Source organism: Paramacrobiotus metropolitanus, unplaced genomic scaffold (assembly GCF_019649055.1).
Source record: "Paramacrobiotus metropolitanus isolate TYO unplaced genomic scaffold, Prichtersi_v1.0 Parri_scaffold0000020, whole genome shotgun sequence".
Taxonomy (NCBI): Eukaryota; Metazoa; Tardigrada; class Eutardigrada; order Parachela; family Macrobiotidae; genus Paramacrobiotus; species Paramacrobiotus metropolitanus.
In genome coordinates, this window is record NW_026570240.1 from 1,101,735 (window position 1) to 1,119,615 (window position 17,881).

Sequence of the window (17,881 nt, forward strand, 5' to 3'; positions counted from 1 at the left end):
CTTTGTTTGTGAGCCCTTGTAACCGCGATATAGATCTTACGTTATGGAAATTCGTAAAACATGTTGGTGACTGACAACATCCGACAGATTGAGATCTAATTTTCACATGAGCGCTACGCTTGATTGCTGTATTGCAAACGTGCATCTACGAACGAGTATATATATAATGTCCTTATACCGGTATTTAGTGTGCGTTGGTAGGTAAGGGTAACACACTTGGATTGCCATGCTGCGCCACGGCGCCAGCTTATATATTACAAGCTCAACCTCGGCCTCCGGCCTCGGTTGAGAATTTTTAGAACTGAAGAAAGATTTAGGAAGCGGAATTTATTTGGATCGGAAAAGCGGTTTGTTTTGGACTACACACGTTCCGTTAATAATAAGTTATAACGGAACATGTATACATATACTTCTATTTATGGAAGTGTCATCGCTAAAATCGTCATCTACAAAGAAGGTTGAGACAAATAACATATCAGCAAAAAATGTTATTAATAACTTATCAGCCAAACCCTCCTCCTCTGTCTAACCAAAAAAATTTTTTTTTTCCGTCTAACCGCCGAAAATCCCATTCTCTCTGTCTATCCGACGAAAGTCCATGCCCCTGTGTTCTAACAGGCGAAAATTCTTGTGCTTCTATCTGACCGGCGAAAATCTTTGTACTTTTATCTGACCGGCAAAAATCCCTGTACTTCTATATGACCGGCGAAAATCTGTGTACTTCTATCTGACCGGCGAAAATTCCTGTACTTCTGTCAGACCGGCGAAAATCCCTTCCCCTCTGTCTCACCGGCAAGAATACCTTTAGAAATTATATCTTCCAGTCGGGAATTTGCGGATTACAGGGACATTTATTGTGCTCATCGTATTCCCTTCTTTTTTGTAATAATACGTACTTATGTTAGTTGTTGTATGTACCCTGCCCGTTAGGGTAGAGTTATCCTTTTCTTTTTTCCGCCAATGAAATGAAATGCCGCTCACATACTAATGTTATACTAAGTGTTAGCAGTTTTGTTCGAAAAGTTATATATTTCCGCTAATCAGCTATCAGTTACCTTATGTTAAGCCAATCAGCGAAATTCTGTTATAGTTGTTTTTAAGATGTCCGTATTTGTTACTGTTCCTTATCCCGTTATTCAAGCTGTTCTTTTAGAGAAGACGTCTTTTTGCATTATATCTTATTGTATCAAAGAAAGGAAAAACCATTTTTTGTTTAGGTGTTTTTATGATTTTCACATTTGTTCAATGTCCTTTCCGTTTTTTTTGGAAAAATAATGGCTTTTGCTTTGCTTTACAATAGTTTTTGTGGATTCTGATTGGATATGCTGAGTAATGATCCCTGCTTGGCTGTACGTAGTACGTATACGGGATGATCCCGTAATGTGGTGCCAATCGCATTCTGTGCCAAATAAAACAGGCAATAATGAAAATTTGTTTAGAAAACTTTTTGAAATTTTATGTCCACGATTCTGGCAACTGAGATCGCCTGTTTCTTCCTACGCGATTTTACGAATTTTTCAAGTTAAGCTGTGAAATGGGTGTTGGGCTGTTTAGGCTTCCAGAAAGGGTAAAGAAACGGCGTTGGTAGTATCGTTATGATCTTAGGATGTTGCTATGCCACAACGAAACAGCCAATTAGCGAAATTTGTTTCGAAAACGTTTTCGAAATTCCATTAAGGAGAGTTTGGTAATTGAATTTGCCTATGCCAATCTACAGGATTAAGCTGTGAAAATGGGTGTTAGGCTGTTTAGGCTTCCATAAAGGGTAAAGAAACGGCGTTGGTAGTATCGTTATGATCTTAGGATGTTGCTATGCCACAACGAAACAACCAATTAGCGAAATTTGTTTCGAAAACGTTTTCGAAATTCCATTAAGGAGAGTTTGGTAATTGAATTCGCCTATGCCAATCTACAGGATTTTACGAATTTTTCAAGCTATCGTGTGAAAATGGGCGTTGGGCGGTTTAGATTTCCATAAAGTGGAAAGAAACGGCGTTGGTGGGATTGTTAGTATAATATGTGCGTGCATCCTGCACATCTGACAATGTGAATCCGATCCTGTAAGCGGCGCATTACAGTCTGAATTTATTTTTTCGCACCAGTTCAAGTGGCAAGTTCATCTGTCAAGTAAGTGTCAGACAATGCCGTATCTGTCAATATCCGATGTACTCACAATAAAGAAGCAGTTAGGTTAAATGTGATTACGAAGTACTATTGCAACCATCTGCGGCATTAAGTGTGGGCGTAATCTTCCACCTCGTACAAAGATGCAGTTTGTGGAACCTTGATACCGGCTCAAGTTTCACTGGCCACAGCGCGTAGCTGCAAAAACGGGAAACATGAGCAACATCTTAATGTTGTTAAAGACCACAATACAACAAAGTGAGAGCTTAACCTCGCGTATTTGCAGAGAATTCCTAAATCTGTGCATGTTGACAACACATAAATCGTTTTACCTTGGGCCAAAAATCGTAAAGTACTGTAATACGGTAATGCACATTGTTACAAAATTTGTTTGATTATTAGCAATTAGCTGAATTACTTCTTGCACTAGCTGCAACTGTATTCTGTAATGGTATGCTAAGTTTAAATTGTTTTACTTTGTACGATCACTTGAGCGACACTATCACAAAGGTTGCTGCAACACTCACTTATGCCACCATGCACGTTAAGTACCAAGTAGTATTAGTACCTGTACGAAAAAGAATATTTGCGATCGCACTGTTTTTTGCTCGGATCTGTTGGTCAATCTGTCATCCAATTGCCAGTTAAGTATTGGTGCTCTTTGTGCACGGTTGTTTTACAACAAATCTGCAACGGAAGCGCAGCAACGATGACCCTAAGCTGCAGGCTAATCGGTGCCGTACGACATTGAATCTGACTAAAATTTATCTGTTCACTACAGCGTATTACAATGAGATCTGGCGTAACGCCGCAGCGGTCATGACGCCCACGCTTTGTGGCGTTATTTTGATTTGAAGTGTGATGTTACTTACGACCAGACAATGGAATTACTGGCTGTATTATCACTAGAAACCTGCTTATTATGTGGAGTTCTTTTTATTATGCGCACTTATTGTACGGCGTAAATTGGTACGTTTTTTACCGTGAGGACTTCAGCGATCAGATTCTGTCCATATGTATGTAATCATGCCCCAGAAAATGATGTACTGCTTTGATGTGTGTGTTATAACTGAAGAGTGCTCATCCAAAGATTCTGCGGATGTTTACCTATGATTGTGAGCATTATAGCTAATTGCTGCCATTGTTGGTACAATAATAGGATTATAAGATACGGTAATTTTGCTGCCAGATTCTTGGTTTACATAATATGTACATCAATCTGCTCACTCCGTTCTGAGATGCTCTGGCAAGTTAGTTTAAGATTTATTCATTTGTGTAAAGAAAATGGTGCAGCAATTAATGGTTTTTGGTTGCCTCTTATGATTTATAATGATTATAATGTTGGTAACTGAAAGAATCTGATCTGACAGACTGACAATGCCTAATAGGATGTAACCGATTAGATTTCACGCGCCGTATAACTGGATTATTGCGGACATACCCTACCTAGCTTCTCGGTAATTGAATGGATTCGGACAACTGTTTCTTTGCGGAAGATCTTAAGGATCATCACGAGGTAACGTTAACTGATTGTGATTGCATCATCGAGGTAATAAAGTAAGGTAAATAATTATTATATTATTTAACAACGATGCTAAGTTTAGCCAGCGAAACGCCCTTACTTTGAAGTTTGAACTAGCCAAATTTGTTTCGGCGAATTAATTGTACGATTGCTTTTTATGACAAGGACGTTGCGATGCGGTGACTTGTAACTATCACAGTTCCGCTACAATATTTACGTATCAGTCATTACAGTGGTAGACTTTTGTTATGATGGTGAAGTTACGTAATGCGCACACTGTTAAATTACTAGAAGTATTAATCTAAACCTTAATAAACCGCCTCGGCACTAACACCCTGAAAATATGGCTGTACACCCGCTATTTACGCAGTGTGTAGATCTACGTTTTCATATTTGCGTTGTTAATATCGGTCAGTAATTAAGTCAACCCAGTGCAAAACTGGGATAAGGTCATTTTGATTTTATATTCTTACCGGGCGGTACCATTGCAACAAATAATTATGAAAAAAAGTTAAAATAATATCGATGCGCAACTTTAACCCTTTGAGTTACGTTAATAATTTTTTATAGAACATTTCAAGAAATCAGATTCGTCATTTATCATTTACATCAAAATTAATATAAAGTATAATAATAATATTATTATAAAAGTACAAGTAAAGGGTGCTATTAAGTATATGTAAAAATTACCGCAACCCGTTATTATCGTGATTTTAAATTTTCCTTATAATGCTGCTCGTAAATACCAAAAAAATATTATGTAGTGTGCATATTTTAGATTCGGGATAAATTAAAAGCAACCACGTACTTCTTCTCAAAGCATTGCTTGAGAACAAAGCACTATACAGTACGTACTAACCAAAAATGCGTCTTGGCAGGAAGAAGACGTTGCAGTGCATGAGTTCGTTGATACGCTACGAGACATTTTGCAAGATCTGAAGTGCTTGGACGGCACGAAAACATCACAGTGCGCTGCAGTACAAGTCCACGACTCCGAAATCAAAATTCTTAAGGTAACTCAATTTGATCTGCAAAGATTTCTTATCTTTCTAAAAATGTGTCTGCAGCTTTTTTTAAAACTTTAGGTTTTTCCACGAAAAACAGAATTTTTAACAACTTTGATCCGGCAAGCTTTAGCAAAACGAAATTTTAAGTTACCAGTGTGTGAATGCGACTGGCCGGCATTAATTTGGTATTTTTTAACCGAAGGACCAAACTGTTTTCCTCGCCAAGCGTATTCTGAAGTTGCATCATGGATATGAAGACATGCAACGCAGAGTTCAGCACCTGGAAGCCGCAAATTCCGGCAGGGAACGACGCAGCCCGAGCGCTGAAATGGATTTCAGCGAGGTCACCGAAAGGACAATAAATGGTGGCAAAATTGGCGAACTACCGGACAGCGGCTGTTTAGCCAGTCCGACAAATAGTGTCATTGACAGCTCTCCCAACAGCGAATGTGGTGCTTACGATAAAATGGAAAGGATGTCAAATGCCGGGAAGGGCAGTCAATGTGAAAATGAACATGACGATCACGAAATGAGTATGGGCGTGGTCGAGCTGGATCCACCTTTTGTTCCCACTGTTGACAAAGTCGTACAAAAAATCGCGCACATCGAACAAGAATACACTGAAATACTGCACTCTGTATTGGCGGGAATGAACACTCGAGGACAAAGGTACATCACGCATTCTCGTGCTATAGACTACGTTATACTTATGTTTTTGTTATACTATATTACAGTTTCCACTACCTGAACGAGATCTATCTGCGGCATAAAGCTCTGCTGAAATCTCTGGTAAACACTGATGCACCATTCAACCAGACTTCTATGTCGCAAGCTCATATCAGAATGAACTTCCTATTCAGGATGCTTATTTTTTGGACAGACCAGGTAAACTTGTCACAGATGAAAATTCAAGATATGTTGTTGGCTTTAATTATTTGAGAACTAGTTATTTCTCGCTGATGAGTTTCTGAAAAACCGTTTTGTGTGCATTTAGAAAATCCTTGAAATGTACATAAAACTGCTCGGGTCACCTTTCGATGCGGCAAGGATTCAAGAAGGCCAACAAGATTTCGTTGCCGCAACGTATTCCGATATCTCCTTCGTTGTGAAACAAATTATTTGGAAACATTTACACTTTCTTGCAATCTATTTTAAGGTGTGAAAGGACATAGTGTTATTAGAAGCGCAGTTTAGTAGCGCTCATCACTTTATATAGGTTTATACAAATCTGTAGTGTACGTTAGAACTATAGCGTTGCATTGCTCGGGTTTAACTGGTGTCTCTTATATTTACCAGGGGGTGCGGGATAGTTCAACCAAAAAAGAATTTCACATCGACCATTTAATCTGCACCCTGGACTATTTAGTACAACAAGTGGACGATGATTCCTTATTCCCAGAGAGCAATACTCTAGTGTTACCCCGTCCTGCTTTCGCTGACCTGCCCATTCCCACGCAAACAGTATTACAGCTTCGGGACCAATCTGTTCAAACGGACTTGGATAACCAGCGAATTCGCCTAGAATACGTTGAAGGAACCTCTTATTCTGTTAAAATCGCTGTACAAAACTGTAACGAAGTTCAGAAAAATGCGTTCCGCCAGATTACACGACGTATGTCTTTACCAAAGCAGTGCTAAAAGGTCAAACTTTCTTGTTGACATCGACGGTTGGCCTGTGTTGTCTGTACGATTGTGTGACAAACATTTTGTGGAAGCGTTTTAACGGAAATAAAAGTAACAGTTTTTCATATATTCCTCTCGGATGCTGATGAAAAAGTTGATATTATACGCTGGAGCATGTCTCGCGGCTTAAAAAGCATGTGTTCTAAGATGTTACTCTTTACATTTTGTAAATCACCCGTTCACTGCCATTTCTTGTTGTTGCACAGCAGTACAATTGTAGCCGCAAAGTACAGATAAATCAAGCAAGTAACCAATAATTCCAGTAAAAGCAAATTCTTTTGTTAATAAACTGGTGCAAGTACGTAATGCTTTACGAAAACATGACAGCCTGTTCGCTATACTGTGTGGATTCGCTATTCTGTGTGGATACGTAGATAGCAAACGAAAGAGTTAGAACCCCATCAGCTTCATGTTTTATACAAATGCACCTTGTCTGACATACACTCAAACGAGCAAAATTTCCACAGAGACTCAAAAAGATAGAACCACAACAAACAGATTCAAAATTTAAAAAACCAATCCAAAATTCCACGTCACCGTGGAAAAGATCGCCGATAAATACAATGCACAACAATAATAGTCTTCTGTTAAATTTTTCAAAATTAAGCAACGGATTGGTTTTGTCCGATAAGAACAGAGAGACAAACTGAGAAATGGAATCGTCAATTCTTTTGATCCACTTGTGCAGGATACCTCTGCCGACCACTGGAGCCGGATGCTCTCCGTGCAGATTCCTCCATCTCTCTTTGGTACTTGGCCACCGCTTCCTGCTGCATTTTCCTCTTCCACACGCGGGATGCAGCTTCCTCACCGTACTGCACTAAGCACGCGTCACAACTCCACGGTCCTATAAAGCAACAATACAACGAACGATGAAATTTGGAATATATTTGACATCGCATAAGATAAATTCAAAGAACGCACCACAGTTCGCAGATTAGCACAACACTGTTACATGTTATGGAAAAAAAATCAACACTTCAATAACACTGCATCAAATTCATGCAGATTTCGACAATCGACACTCACCCTCTGGAGTGGTTTCTATGGGGGGATTAAGGCAGTACATATGATACCCTCGATCGCAGTCGTCACAGAATAGCAGTTTCTCCTAAAAACAGAACTTAAAATTAGAGATAAATCACAATTTTCTCACCAGCACATATTACTCACGTCATTCTCGGCAGAATTGCAGAAAGAACAGCTCTTGCACTCAATGCATTTCCACGGATACTGTCGAGTAGAATCTCGCTGATTTTTCGTAAAACTCAAACAAGTCGGATGAGCTACAAAATGTAAACCAATCCTCATTAAATTATGTCCTGAACTCCCTTCAAACCTAACTCCGTGTTAACTGACCAGAATGACCACAGCTGGCACACGAGAGAAGTTTTTCGCCTTTTGGTGCGGGTTTGGTCGTCGGATTGTCAACTTCGCAGAAATCGCACACCAGCGATTTGCCGTCGCGATCGCGCTGCAAACTCTTATCAGCGTTGGGATGCATAAGTACCGAGTTGGCCTTGTGAGCACTGGGAGAGGCTGACTGGTAATGGAACTGATGGGCAGGAAAGTGCGGAAGCGACGACTGGTGTATGCCCGACGCATGCGGCGGATGAGATTGCTGTTGCTGTTGAGACTGCGCGGCCGGGGACCTGCCCGATCGACCACTGGGATGCTCCTTGGAAAGATGCTCCTTATTTATGTGGTAGGTTAGTCCGGGTCGCGTTTTGTAGCACATATCGCAATCTTCAAGAAATTTCCTCGCTTAATAACATTTCAAAAATTTAACAGACACATAAATTATTAAAAAAGCGTATACAAAATTTAATTTCTGTCTAGCGCGATTTAATTAAGCAGCTCCACTGAATATGCGCCATCTGCAGCGTAAAAAAACAACTTACAATTGCAACAATATGGCTTTTCGGCGCCAACGACAACCGTGTAATCGATATCCTTCCGCGCCTTTCCAGCTTGCTGCAATGAGAGAAGCACAAAATGCAGAGTTCAAATACTTGCATATATCTTCTTGCAGAATACAGCGGGAAAAACACACAAAGCCAACCTTGGAATTTTTGCCACTGCCTTTCCGTTTCCGACCGCCATCCTCCATATCCTCGTCAGTATCAAAGTCATGGTCGTTGGATTCACTGCCCTCCATGGGCGAAATCATTTCCCCAGGCACATCCGGTGCGTTCCACGAGTCACGGGAACTGGCGAAGGAATCCTCGAATACTTTCAGGGCTGATGTCCCTGTGGCGACGCTATTCGCCGCCATGGCATCCATCGGCGGATGCATGCTGGCGTTATTATTGGCACATATGGAAGCGGTCAGTCCGTTGGACGATATACTCATACTGTTCAATAAAGCACCAGGTTCAACTGACGGAACCGCCGCGGGAAGACCAGGGAACTGTGCGTCCATCATCGCTGGCGGATGATGGATTGTATGCGCTGGCGGCGGACGCGGTCGCAGTTTCCACCGTCGACTCGGATACGTAATGATCTGGCCGGTGCCCTGGCCCGGGCCACGCTCCGTGGCCAGGTACAGGCGACGGCCATCGTGATAGTCCACATTGGTGCTGGGATCATGGTACGGAATGCGTGCGCGTCGTTCGTGCAGAAGACGCGAATTGTACTTGGACGCACTTTCCAACAGTTCTCTGTACGGTACCGTAGCTTTTTCCGACATTACCGTGACGATTCATTCAACAACGTTCGCCGATCAACGCCAGCAAAAATCAGCGATAAATGGCGAATTTGTGGGCAAAGTTCTCCAATAAATTGTTACTTGCTACATATCATTCAGTTGCTGGCTGATAAAACACTGACTTGACACATGCGCCACAATCCGCAATCGATTGATTTTCATACAATCACTCGCGGGGAAACTTACGATTGACCGAATAATTTCAACATCAGAACCATCAGGAACATGAGAATACTTCAGATAATTCAAAAGGAAATCAATCCCGATAAGGTTGGTGGCGAACGGAGACCAGCCTGAAGTCCAGACGCGTACGCTTCCCATGCAGTAATTAATATGACTTTCTTGCGCTGCGATACGAAGGCTTTATTTATTGCGATACGAATAAGACAAAAAATTCTCGTAGTAAAATGGCAAGCCACGAAGCTAGACTGGTGTGGTGGCCTGATCAGACCAAAACATTGGCGTTCACCACGAACCGAATCGAACTTTGGCACAAAAATGGATAGAGGATTTAGACAGGGTGCGGCAGCTACGTGGAGACTGGAGACTAATTGCAGCGTAGTTACATCAGATGTAACTACGCTGTAACTACGTTTAAAAAGCCTTGCTAATTGCAAGCAGTATGCCGTGTTTTATTACAGAACGAGTACTGTATGTGTAGAAAAAAGGGATGTCGCGCATCTTAGTATATCCGTTTGTTGATTGTTTTTTATTGCAACGGTAGGCAGCTTACCCATTAAGAACTGGGATCGTATTCTAGCGTGGGAATTTAAACATGGCTCACAAAAATTATTAATGCTTATTGTGTAGTATCGTTACAAAAATTGTTTATATATATTTATATGTGGTATTGTGTACTAACATGTAATTTTTATTGGTCAAATCATCGTTAATACTTAGAAGTTAATACACAAAAAAATGAAAAGAACCATGTAAAACTATAACAAGAAAATCCCATTCAGTTTATACTGCCCTTCCTTCGTGCCCAGCACTGACGCCGCGTTTCCCCGTTAATTTCTATCGACGAGCGCTGTTTGTATTTGGATCTCCATGCGTCCACTGGCCATGTTCAACTTTCAAGTACAGAGTACGCCAACGAGGATTTTTGTGAGTATATTGAAACTATGTGTACAGATACATTCAGGCTGAATTTTTAACTCATGCTACAGAGTGAACAAGGTACTACAGTACGGACTTCGCTGAGATTTAATTTCCAATACTCTTAAAAAGGAGCTTCCGGTTCAAAAGGATAACAAACCAACCAGGATGGAAAAATTATTAAAATCAGGATAAAAAATTTGCTTTAAAAGCGGTTAAAATCCAATAAAAAACTGTGGAAAACCACTTCATTTCAATTAACTTACTGCAGCACTGGTTAAACGAAAGCACGACGACGCAAGAAAAAATAACACAAATAACAATAACAACAACAGTGGACAAAGGTCCGTAACTAAGTTAGCAACCAGTAAGATTCCTCCAAGATGCTGAACATCGCGTAAAATTAGGTTAAAACCGCTGTTTGAAGCAAAATGCAGTTATCTTTGGACATCACAATTGTTCCCATTCTGAAAACATAACGGATGCACTTGTCTGGCAGTTACACATTTTGATAAATTTCGAACTTAACGTACGCTGGTCTTCAGACCTCATCGGACTGCTTATGCACTGCTAGAAAGTACAAACATTCCGCAACAACTTGGGATGCTTCCGATAGCTGCATGGCGGATGTTGTCAGGACGTGTTCATATCGATGCAGTTTTCTAGAAAACAAGGTCAACGTAAACCATTAAGCACAGATGAAGTCATATGAGAGTATCTTACATCCTTCCAACATGTGAATAATGTGCAATGTTACGAAGGACCAAAGCTGCTGTTAGCCGTGTCGTCTTGGTATTGGATGATTCCGCTTCTGCCTGCAATTGAAAACAACCACGCGATTAACTTATTTCATCTTAAACAGGGCATGCGAATACAACGGTTCGCTGGCAACGTACAGCAAAGTCGGACAAGACTGCGCTTCCGTATCGCGCTTGGATGGAATGTAATGCTGCATGCTCCGAATAGGCCACCGGAGGAGGAATAGGCGTTGGAGGAGGGATACTGGAAACTCCGTTCCGTTGGCGATCTCTTCGTCTCATGGCTTGTCGCACCAGTTCCATTGTAGAGCAGTGTGTTTCGTTTAGATGTGTAATTAACGATAAATGTTGTCTTTTCACTCCATTACAGTGCGGCCACCGGCACATTCCATCAAGTGCCGAAGGAATATGGTCCGAGAAATTGTGTTTGAACACCAATGCCGCGTTGAAAAACGACCTGCATTAATGTATATTTGATACTTGATTTTCATACACAACTAATTATACAAGTATACCTTGAGCATCCTTCCCATTCACACAGATAATCCAAAGGCCCTTCAAGATCGAGATTCCTCAGTTGCGCTTGACTGTCGCTTGCCGCGTTAGCAGCGACTGCTGCAACGGCAGTCTCCGCCTTGGCTTTTCGGGGTCGTCTAGTAGCTGCCTTTCTTGCCTTTTTGGCAGGTGGTTCCGTAGAGGTTTCCGTTGCTTCCAGAGGCGCTTCTATATGACCATTCACCGGGCCTTCTTCTGTCTTCTGTTTTTTAGCTCGAGGTTTTCTTGGCTTCCGTACCGGCTTTGGTAGGTTTTCAGGAGTTGACGGGTCGGATATAGTTAAGCCGCCATTATGGCCATTGACGGGCAGTTCCGAAGAAAGAGATGGCAGATCGACTAATCCATTCAGTTTAGCCTTATTTCTGGGCTTTTTTGGACGCTTAGGAGAGTCGGGAAGAACATAAGGAACCACCACTAAGGGTGTGCTCGTGCCGGAACGCGAATCATCTGAGAACGCGTGCGAAACACCATTTACAAGCCCGTTAGTAGGCAAAGTGTGGTTAGGCATCGGCAGTGGTCCGTCAATGACTGCTTCAGCCTTTTTCCGTCGTCTTGGCGGCTTCTTCGGCTGTTGTTGTTCAGGAACAGAAGTCTGAGAGCTTATGGAACCGGAAGTGGGTTTCTGATTCGATGCGCAGGAACTAATGCTATCAGCATCCGAGAATACGTTTTCTAAAACGGATTCTCCATCTCCTCTGTTTGCGACAATCGAATTTAACTCTTCAGAAGATCTCCAAGTTCCAAGAGGTAAATGGTTACTGCCATTCTCAGGAGTGCCATCCATAGAACCGCTACTATGCTTTCGATTGATTTTCGTTGCGAGCAGACTCCGGATCAAACTGCTTTCGCCAACCTTGGACTGCTGACCGTTGCTTACAGGCGTCGTATGAAAGGCTCGAAAACCACCTAACGGTGGTGGCGCGTTAACAGGAAAGGCAGCTTGATTGGGAATCAAAAGAGATGCATCCACTGAGATCGTTCGCCCTGGCGTGGCAAGAGTGGTTTGAGATCCGGAATATGATCCTGCCGAATTGTCTGAGATGGCAGTTACACTGGAATGTTCGGTATTCTAGGAGCATAAGATCTCGTGTTTCAACCAATCAAACCAATTAATCAAACCAAAAATTATAGGTTACCTTTACGGAGGTATTGTCTCCGGTACGTCTTTTCATCCCCAAAAAGCAGAGCTGTGGTTTCCCAGCGATTGTTAGGTTTGTCGTTCTTCCCTGGGGGAACGCCAATCTACAAAAACACCGGTTTTCAATTTGGGAGACACCGTCCTTTAATTGGTGCGCATCTGAACAAACCGGAAGCAATGGATGAATGTGGTAACCGCGGGAGTTATCTTCATTTCATGAAGACAAAACACAACATAATCTTTGTACACATCCGACATGGCCATAGCAAATGAATCATCTCCATCGTATAACCTTCGGAACCTGATAAAAGAAAGTTAAATCGGGATCCGGCGATCATATCAAGACGTCGTGACCACAACCTCAACTTACCAGTCAACCGTCGCGTCGGTTTCCTCTTGAGAAATCGCGGGAACACTGAAAGCTGGGGTAATCACAGAAGCTGCTACAACAAAATTAAATTTTTAAGAACACAGCTGTAATAGGCTACACCACGTGTGGATATGATTCGGCACTTTTTAAATTATCAGTCGGACAACTAAGTAATATAAAAAATGTGGGTTCCCAGTTCTGTAACTGTACAATTTAAAAAAGTATCGTTTTGAACCATATCGCATATTTTATCTTATTCTTACACACTGTGAAGTGAAGCCAACATTTTTTGGCACAATTAGCATCTAACAAGCGCCATACATACTGACTAAAAGTGAACGACTTTAACCCTGCACAGTGAGCACTGAGCACATAAAAACCGTATTATTAACTAGATCCCTTTAAACAAGCAGCACTTAATAAAGATGCACTGAATTACATACAATACTCACGCTGGGATACAGGCAAAGCTGGAGTAGTTCTCAAGGAATAATTCGGGTCCAAATCAAGATCACACTCTTGCCAATTCGTTTCGGCAATTTCCGCAGTAACAGTAACCAATCGCACAAGTAATTCTGTAAAGTACAAGAAAACAGCAAAAATGGATAATCCATCAAACAAATGGCAGGTACCAGCACACCGATAGTTCTGGGCTGTTCGGCGATACGAGTCGACTGTTGATCTCCTAATCCGGATAATTTATACAGGACTTCCAGACTGAAGATGATGATCGATGTATCGGACACGCATAAATACTGCGAAAGCGATGTGTAATGTCCATCATCGAGGGAATCGGTTACTGCTTCATGACTAGCTTCCATGTCACCGATCTTGGCCAGCAAGGTTAACCCTACCACAGATGTCAACACATAATGCATAAATTCCAGGAAACACAAAATTCCGAAAATTTCTAACGTACCCTGCAAAACTCCCAGGCGATCCTGATTTCCAATACATTTCGCCACGGTTTTTATAATGGCATCTTGAATCCATGGGCAACAGTTCCTGATATCAATCTATAAGCAAACGGAAATTGGGAATTTTTATTATCTATCCCAACCGTATTAACTTACCTTCGAAACGAGCTGGACCAGCATTTCAAGACCCAGATCATAAACGGAGCTTCTTCTGCTACTTGCACACAGAAAAACAAACCTGGGAAGACAAAAAATGATTTTTCGATTAACACTCTTATGGAAACGCCCACTTTTCTCCAAACTTTCATGGCTTACTTGAGGCATGATTCATGACTGGTTAGGAAGGTAGCATTTGCGTCTTCGCAGGTCAAATTGTGTAAAATAGTGGCGATCTGAAGTAAATAAATGTTGAAATTCACAATCACCTGCACTCAACGTCAGTTATTAGTACCTGTGTCACTCTGGTTTCGTTTACATCTGTGGATGTAGTTTCACAGAACAAATCACAAACTGGCAGATCAGAGGTAGTATAAGGTTGTTCTAAAAAACATCATTTCGTCTAATACAACGCCGATTTTTTTAACTATAATATCTGTACAGCCGCACTGTTCGAAAGATAATCCTTACCATATCGTTTATCAACATCTAGCAGATGCAAAATTTCCTCGTCATTTATAGTTTCCTTCCAATACCGTAGGAAATCTTTGTCAGTTTGTTTTATAAAGGAATTGTAGATCCCCACGAAATTACCACAGTCTATAAAACCACATACTCATTAAGACTACGTAAACAATCAAACTGTTTGCTCTGACCTGCGGAAAATACGGCAACGGAGGATAATAACGCATCCAAGAGCACCGAATGGCTATTTCGAAGCATGAGTGGGCGAACGGCGTCAGAGGACCTGACCAGCAAGGCGTTTATGGAGAAATCGATCTCATTCGGAAGACCAGAAGACAAGGAAAGGGTCAACTTTTCGAAAGGATCTTCTTCTTTCGCGTCATTCGGTAAGCCACAAGCCACACGAAGATATTCTGGAAAATAAGGCTGTTGTCAGTACACAGAAGGCATCATAAACCACGAAAATCGCACCTGGCAATCTGGAGTATCCAGGACCATTGATGCTAAAGCGCTTCAGTGCGTCGTCGTCATCGTCTTCGACGGGCGTGCGATTGAACTGGGAGCATTCATATTTCAGCAGATATCTGAAAAAAATCGATCGACCGTCGCCACCACTTGTTGAATGATTCGACTAAATTCGAAACACTTATGTATTTCCGAAAGCCAAAGCTAAAACAATCTTTTTCTGTACATGATTTTCAAGGGAAATAATAATTACGTGATATCTGAGGAAGCTGTTGAATAGATTACAGCAATCACATAAATACAGGTTTTCAATCTCTACATTAAATTAAAGTTGAGCGTGTCGGGCCTCAAAACTTCAGCCGATAATTAATTCTCTTCTCCTTAACGATAACAGAAAATTTTAAAGCTCAAACAGCAAAAGGGTTATCAATTAATGAAATATCAGCATTAAAGCAAAATTCTACATACATACATCAATATATGGTCGGCCGTTACTACACGATCTAAACACCGCTATCGTTCATAAACAACAAAAATCTTCCACAAAACTGACAAGTAAAAGAGAACACCGCCTCAAGAACAATCCCAGCCAAGAAACACAAAATCTCCAAGAATTTAGCAACACTGGAACTGACTTACTGATAATACAAGGACTTGACGGCATGCCCAGCATTGGCACATGGCTTTGGCATCCCCAGAGCATATGCCACCGATTCCCATCCATTCTGATGGCACACCTACAGAAAAAATGTGTTTGCATCATAACAGTAAAAAATACAACTTATGAGCGCTCGCATTTTATCACTATTAAGCTGTAAGCACGGCAAAAAAACAATCGTTCACTGCATACACCCAATCGCATTCAATGCGGATTTGGAAACATACTGTTATAAGAATTTTCCACGGGTACAATAGCCATGGTTGACACAAACAAACCACGGACAAAGTAAGGCACAGTGGCGGAAAAAAATCAGAAAAACAACACAAAGAATAAAACCAGGCTTGAAAGTTGAAATCATTTACGAAAGCCTTTGCAGTGTGACATTCATCTGATGGACTGCAAATTGTACCTATTCCTCGCAATGCAATGTTCCGCAAATTAATAAATTTCAAATATAAAATAACTTAACGTTATAATGCGAAACACATCAGAAACAATGCTTAAACACGGTCAGAAATTACAAAAACCACGGTTTAAATTGCTCTACAATGGAAACAGGCTGCGTCACCCGAAATTTAATTACGGAAGCTCTCTTAACCGTCACAAGTCGCCAAATCAATTAGTCTTTGGTACGCAAAAAAATTCCAAGTAAACTGCACGTACCCGCTGCCATCCGCCGCGCGATATCACAGTCTGGTATAATAAAAGCAAATTTACAGGCTTTCCGTTGAACTGGGGCACATTTGGAGCCTTTTGCCTGCAAAATTCCACATTTTTATCGCATATTCCGCGGTCTTCTTGACAGACGCATAATCCCAACAGTGCGCAACATTATCCCCGTCGGCTTCCTCCGCGATTACGACGAGTAAACTCACCCATTAGCTCCCAAGAAGCGAAAAAGGTCCTCTGCAAACTGCGAGGTCGCCGATGAACATGGCGATTTGAGCATTTCGTGGGCTTTGCTGCTGCACAACGCACACTATCCCACTGAAAAGTGACCAGTCATCGAACAAATTAGTTAATAAGAGAACCCGCGCGAAGATCTCACATTCTCACAACAGAAATACTGGATTTTATTATTACAGATACTGATTAGGCACAGATAAGTTGTCGCATTCATAGACTTGACTGCGCAGCGCTCACACACAAGCCACAGGGCCAAACATGAACCTATCGAGCAAATCTCCATGCGTTAGCTTGCAAGCCACTCTCCACTCGGTTTATTTACGCTATGTGGCAGTGGTGGATTGCAAGCTTTATGCAGGTTCAAAACATTTATATGTGAATTGTAGCATCCGTGCATCCAAATTGATCCCAGGCTCCCAGTCAGGTCCGATTCTTTGTGTTCCGCTTGAGTTAGAAGTTATTTATGTCCTTCGAGAATGTAACTTAAATGATTTGTCCTAATTATTAATTGTAAAACTGCTTTGTACTTTCCTTAACGATTTCGTCATCCATAAAGGACAAAAGCTGAAGGGATGATGTCGTCAGAGCATCATTGCGCTGCAGCCTGGTGTGATATGCAGTTCGCATAGGCCAAAAATTCATTCAACAATTCATTTGAAACCAGTTTTAATGTTCACCCTTGGCAGCTTGCGAGCTAGCATTTGCGATGGGACCGTTTGTTATAACGCTTCGGTCGCTTCCAATTCCACCATAATAATTTTCGTAACGTAACTCTCCCCCGTACGAATACGTGCCTTTTTGTAAATGGATGACAGAATTTGGCCTTTGTTGTAGTCTGATTATTACTTTGTCGTCGATTTTAACTTCCAAATCCCATTTTGAGCTAATATTCTGAGCTAGAGCGCGAAAAATATCTAATATCATAGTAATACTAAAGGTGCTTATCGCATTTTCTGATTTACAACGGTATAATACATACTGCGTAATCGTTAGAAAACACTTTTGCATGTTAAAGAAGTGCAGTGAAAAACGCCGACATACAGTAATACTCCACGGTTGAAACTTAAACATCCAAAAGCTCCATTCTCCCGTAGTTTAAAAGGTGAAGTGCGTCCGCGTTTCCACTTTTTATTATCTGATGGCCCTTCCCTGTTAATTATAAAGAAAGCGTGAAAAAATTACAGTTGTGCGATATATACACATCCAGATTTATTTGTGAATTGGTGGAGAAATGGTACTATATATCTCACAAAGTCTGGAACGCGTGAAGGAACAAAAACCAAACTCCTAGAGGAATATCGTAAATGTATAATTACAATACTGAATTTCTTTCGTAAATTTAATGTAAG

The 17,881-nt window shown here is 41.3% G+C and overlaps 3 protein-coding genes across 10 annotated transcripts; 1 reads left to right on the plus strand and 2 right to left on the minus strand.

The window, feature by feature from the left end:
* The first annotated feature begins 1,269 nt into the window (after positions 1-1,269).
* On the plus strand, positions 1,270-6,367 carry LOC129586333 (uncharacterized). Of its 6 annotated transcripts, XM_055479507.1 has the most exons (8): positions 1,270-1,349; positions 2,906-3,239; positions 3,528-3,640; positions 4,525-4,659; positions 4,856-5,322; positions 5,388-5,538; positions 5,648-5,809; positions 5,950-6,367. In XM_055479507.1, exons 3-8 carry the CDS (start codon positions 3,590-3,592, stop codon positions 6,289-6,291), a joined length of 1,308 nt encoding a protein of 435 aa, XP_055335482.1. In that variant the 5' UTR covers positions 1,270-1,349; positions 2,906-3,239; positions 3,528-3,589; the 3' UTR covers positions 6,292-6,367. The 6 variants fall into 6 exon arrangements, with proteins under 6 accessions (XP_055335482.1, XP_055335484.1, XP_055335488.1 ...); XM_055479509.1 differs by lacking the exons at positions 1,270-1,349; positions 2,906-3,239 and adding an exon at positions 1,774-2,127 and having other exon boundaries at positions 3,513-3,640; XM_055479512.1 differs by lacking the exon at positions 1,270-1,349 and having other exon boundaries at positions 2,548-3,140.
* Positions 6,368-6,742: 375 nt separating this feature from the next.
* Positions 6,743-9,398, minus strand: LOC129586332 (zinc finger protein ubi-d4 B-like). Its single transcript, XM_055479505.1, has 6 exons — positions 8,399-9,398; positions 8,238-8,310; positions 7,696-8,082; positions 7,510-7,622; positions 7,366-7,447; positions 6,743-7,183 (listed from the first exon to the last, which is right to left on the minus strand). The coding sequence occupies exons 1-6, from the start codon at positions 9,023-9,025 to the stop codon at positions 6,999-7,001; spliced, it is 1,467 nt and encodes a 488-aa protein (XP_055335480.1). The 5' UTR covers positions 9,026-9,398; the 3' UTR covers positions 6,743-6,998.
* Positions 9,399-10,237: 839 nt separating this feature from the next.
* On the minus strand, positions 10,238-16,785 carry LOC129586326 (AT-rich interactive domain-containing protein 2-like). 3 transcript variants are annotated; one of them, XM_055479487.1, is made up of 20 exons: positions 16,502-16,785; positions 16,290-16,383; positions 15,605-15,702; positions 14,972-15,084; positions 14,692-14,913; positions 14,507-14,635; positions 14,331-14,419; positions 14,195-14,271; positions 14,036-14,117; positions 13,882-13,978; positions 13,603-13,812; positions 13,415-13,537; positions 12,963-13,032; positions 12,762-12,893; positions 12,591-12,696; positions 11,415-12,523; positions 11,038-11,356; positions 10,865-10,956; positions 10,689-10,803; positions 10,238-10,608 (listed from the first exon to the last, which is right to left on the minus strand). In XM_055479487.1, the coding sequence occupies exons 1-20, from the start codon at positions 16,573-16,575 to the stop codon at positions 10,579-10,581; spliced, it is 3,381 nt and encodes a 1,126-aa protein (XP_055335462.1). In that variant the 5' UTR covers positions 16,576-16,785; the 3' UTR covers positions 10,238-10,578. The 3 variants fall into 3 exon arrangements, with proteins under 3 accessions (XP_055335462.1, XP_055335460.1, XP_055335463.1); XM_055479485.1 differs by having other exon boundaries at positions 12,963-13,035; XM_055479488.1 differs by having other exon boundaries at positions 10,675-10,803; positions 12,963-13,035.
* Between the last annotated feature and the right edge of the window lie 1,096 nt (positions 16,786-17,881).

Excerpts from the sequence above, each read along its gene's own strand:
- LOC129586333 (XM_055479507.1), top strand. The coding sequence starts at position 3,590 with ATGGATTCGGACAACTGTTTCTTTGCGGAAGATCTTAAGGATCATCAC. Across the intron at positions 3,641-4,524 it reads ATCTTAAGGATCATCACGAG|GAAGAAGACGTTGCAGTGCA; the intron begins GTAACGTTAACT and ends GCGTCTTGGCAG. Across the intron at positions 4,660-4,855 it reads CCGAAATCAAAATTCTTAAG|GACCAAACTGTTTTCCTCGC; the intron begins GTAACTCAATTT and ends TTTTAACCGAAG.
- LOC129586332 (XM_055479505.1), bottom strand. The coding sequence starts at position 9,025 with ATGTCGGAAAAAGCTACGGTACCGTACAGAGAACTGTTGGAAAGTGCG. Across the intron at positions 8,311-8,398 it reads GCAGTGGCAAAAATTCCAAG|CAAGCTGGAAAGGCGCGGAA; the intron begins GTTGGCTTTGTG and ends CTCTCATTGCAG. Across the intron at positions 7,184-7,365 it reads CATAGAAACCACTCCAGAGG|GACCGTGGAGTTGTGACGCG; the intron begins GTGAGTGTCGAT and ends GTTGCTTTATAG.
- LOC129586326 (XM_055479485.1), bottom strand. The coding sequence starts at position 16,575 with ATGCTCAAATCGCCATGTTCATCGGCGACCTCGCAGTTTGCAGAGGAC. Across the intron at positions 12,697-12,761 it reads ACATTCATCCATTGCTTCCG|ATTGGCGTTCCCCCAGGGAA; the intron begins GTTTGTTCAGAT and ends GTGTTTTTGTAG. Across the intron at positions 12,524-12,590 it reads GAGACAATACCTCCGTAAAG|AATACCGAACATTCCAGTGT; the intron begins GTAACCTATAAT and ends TTATGCTCCTAG.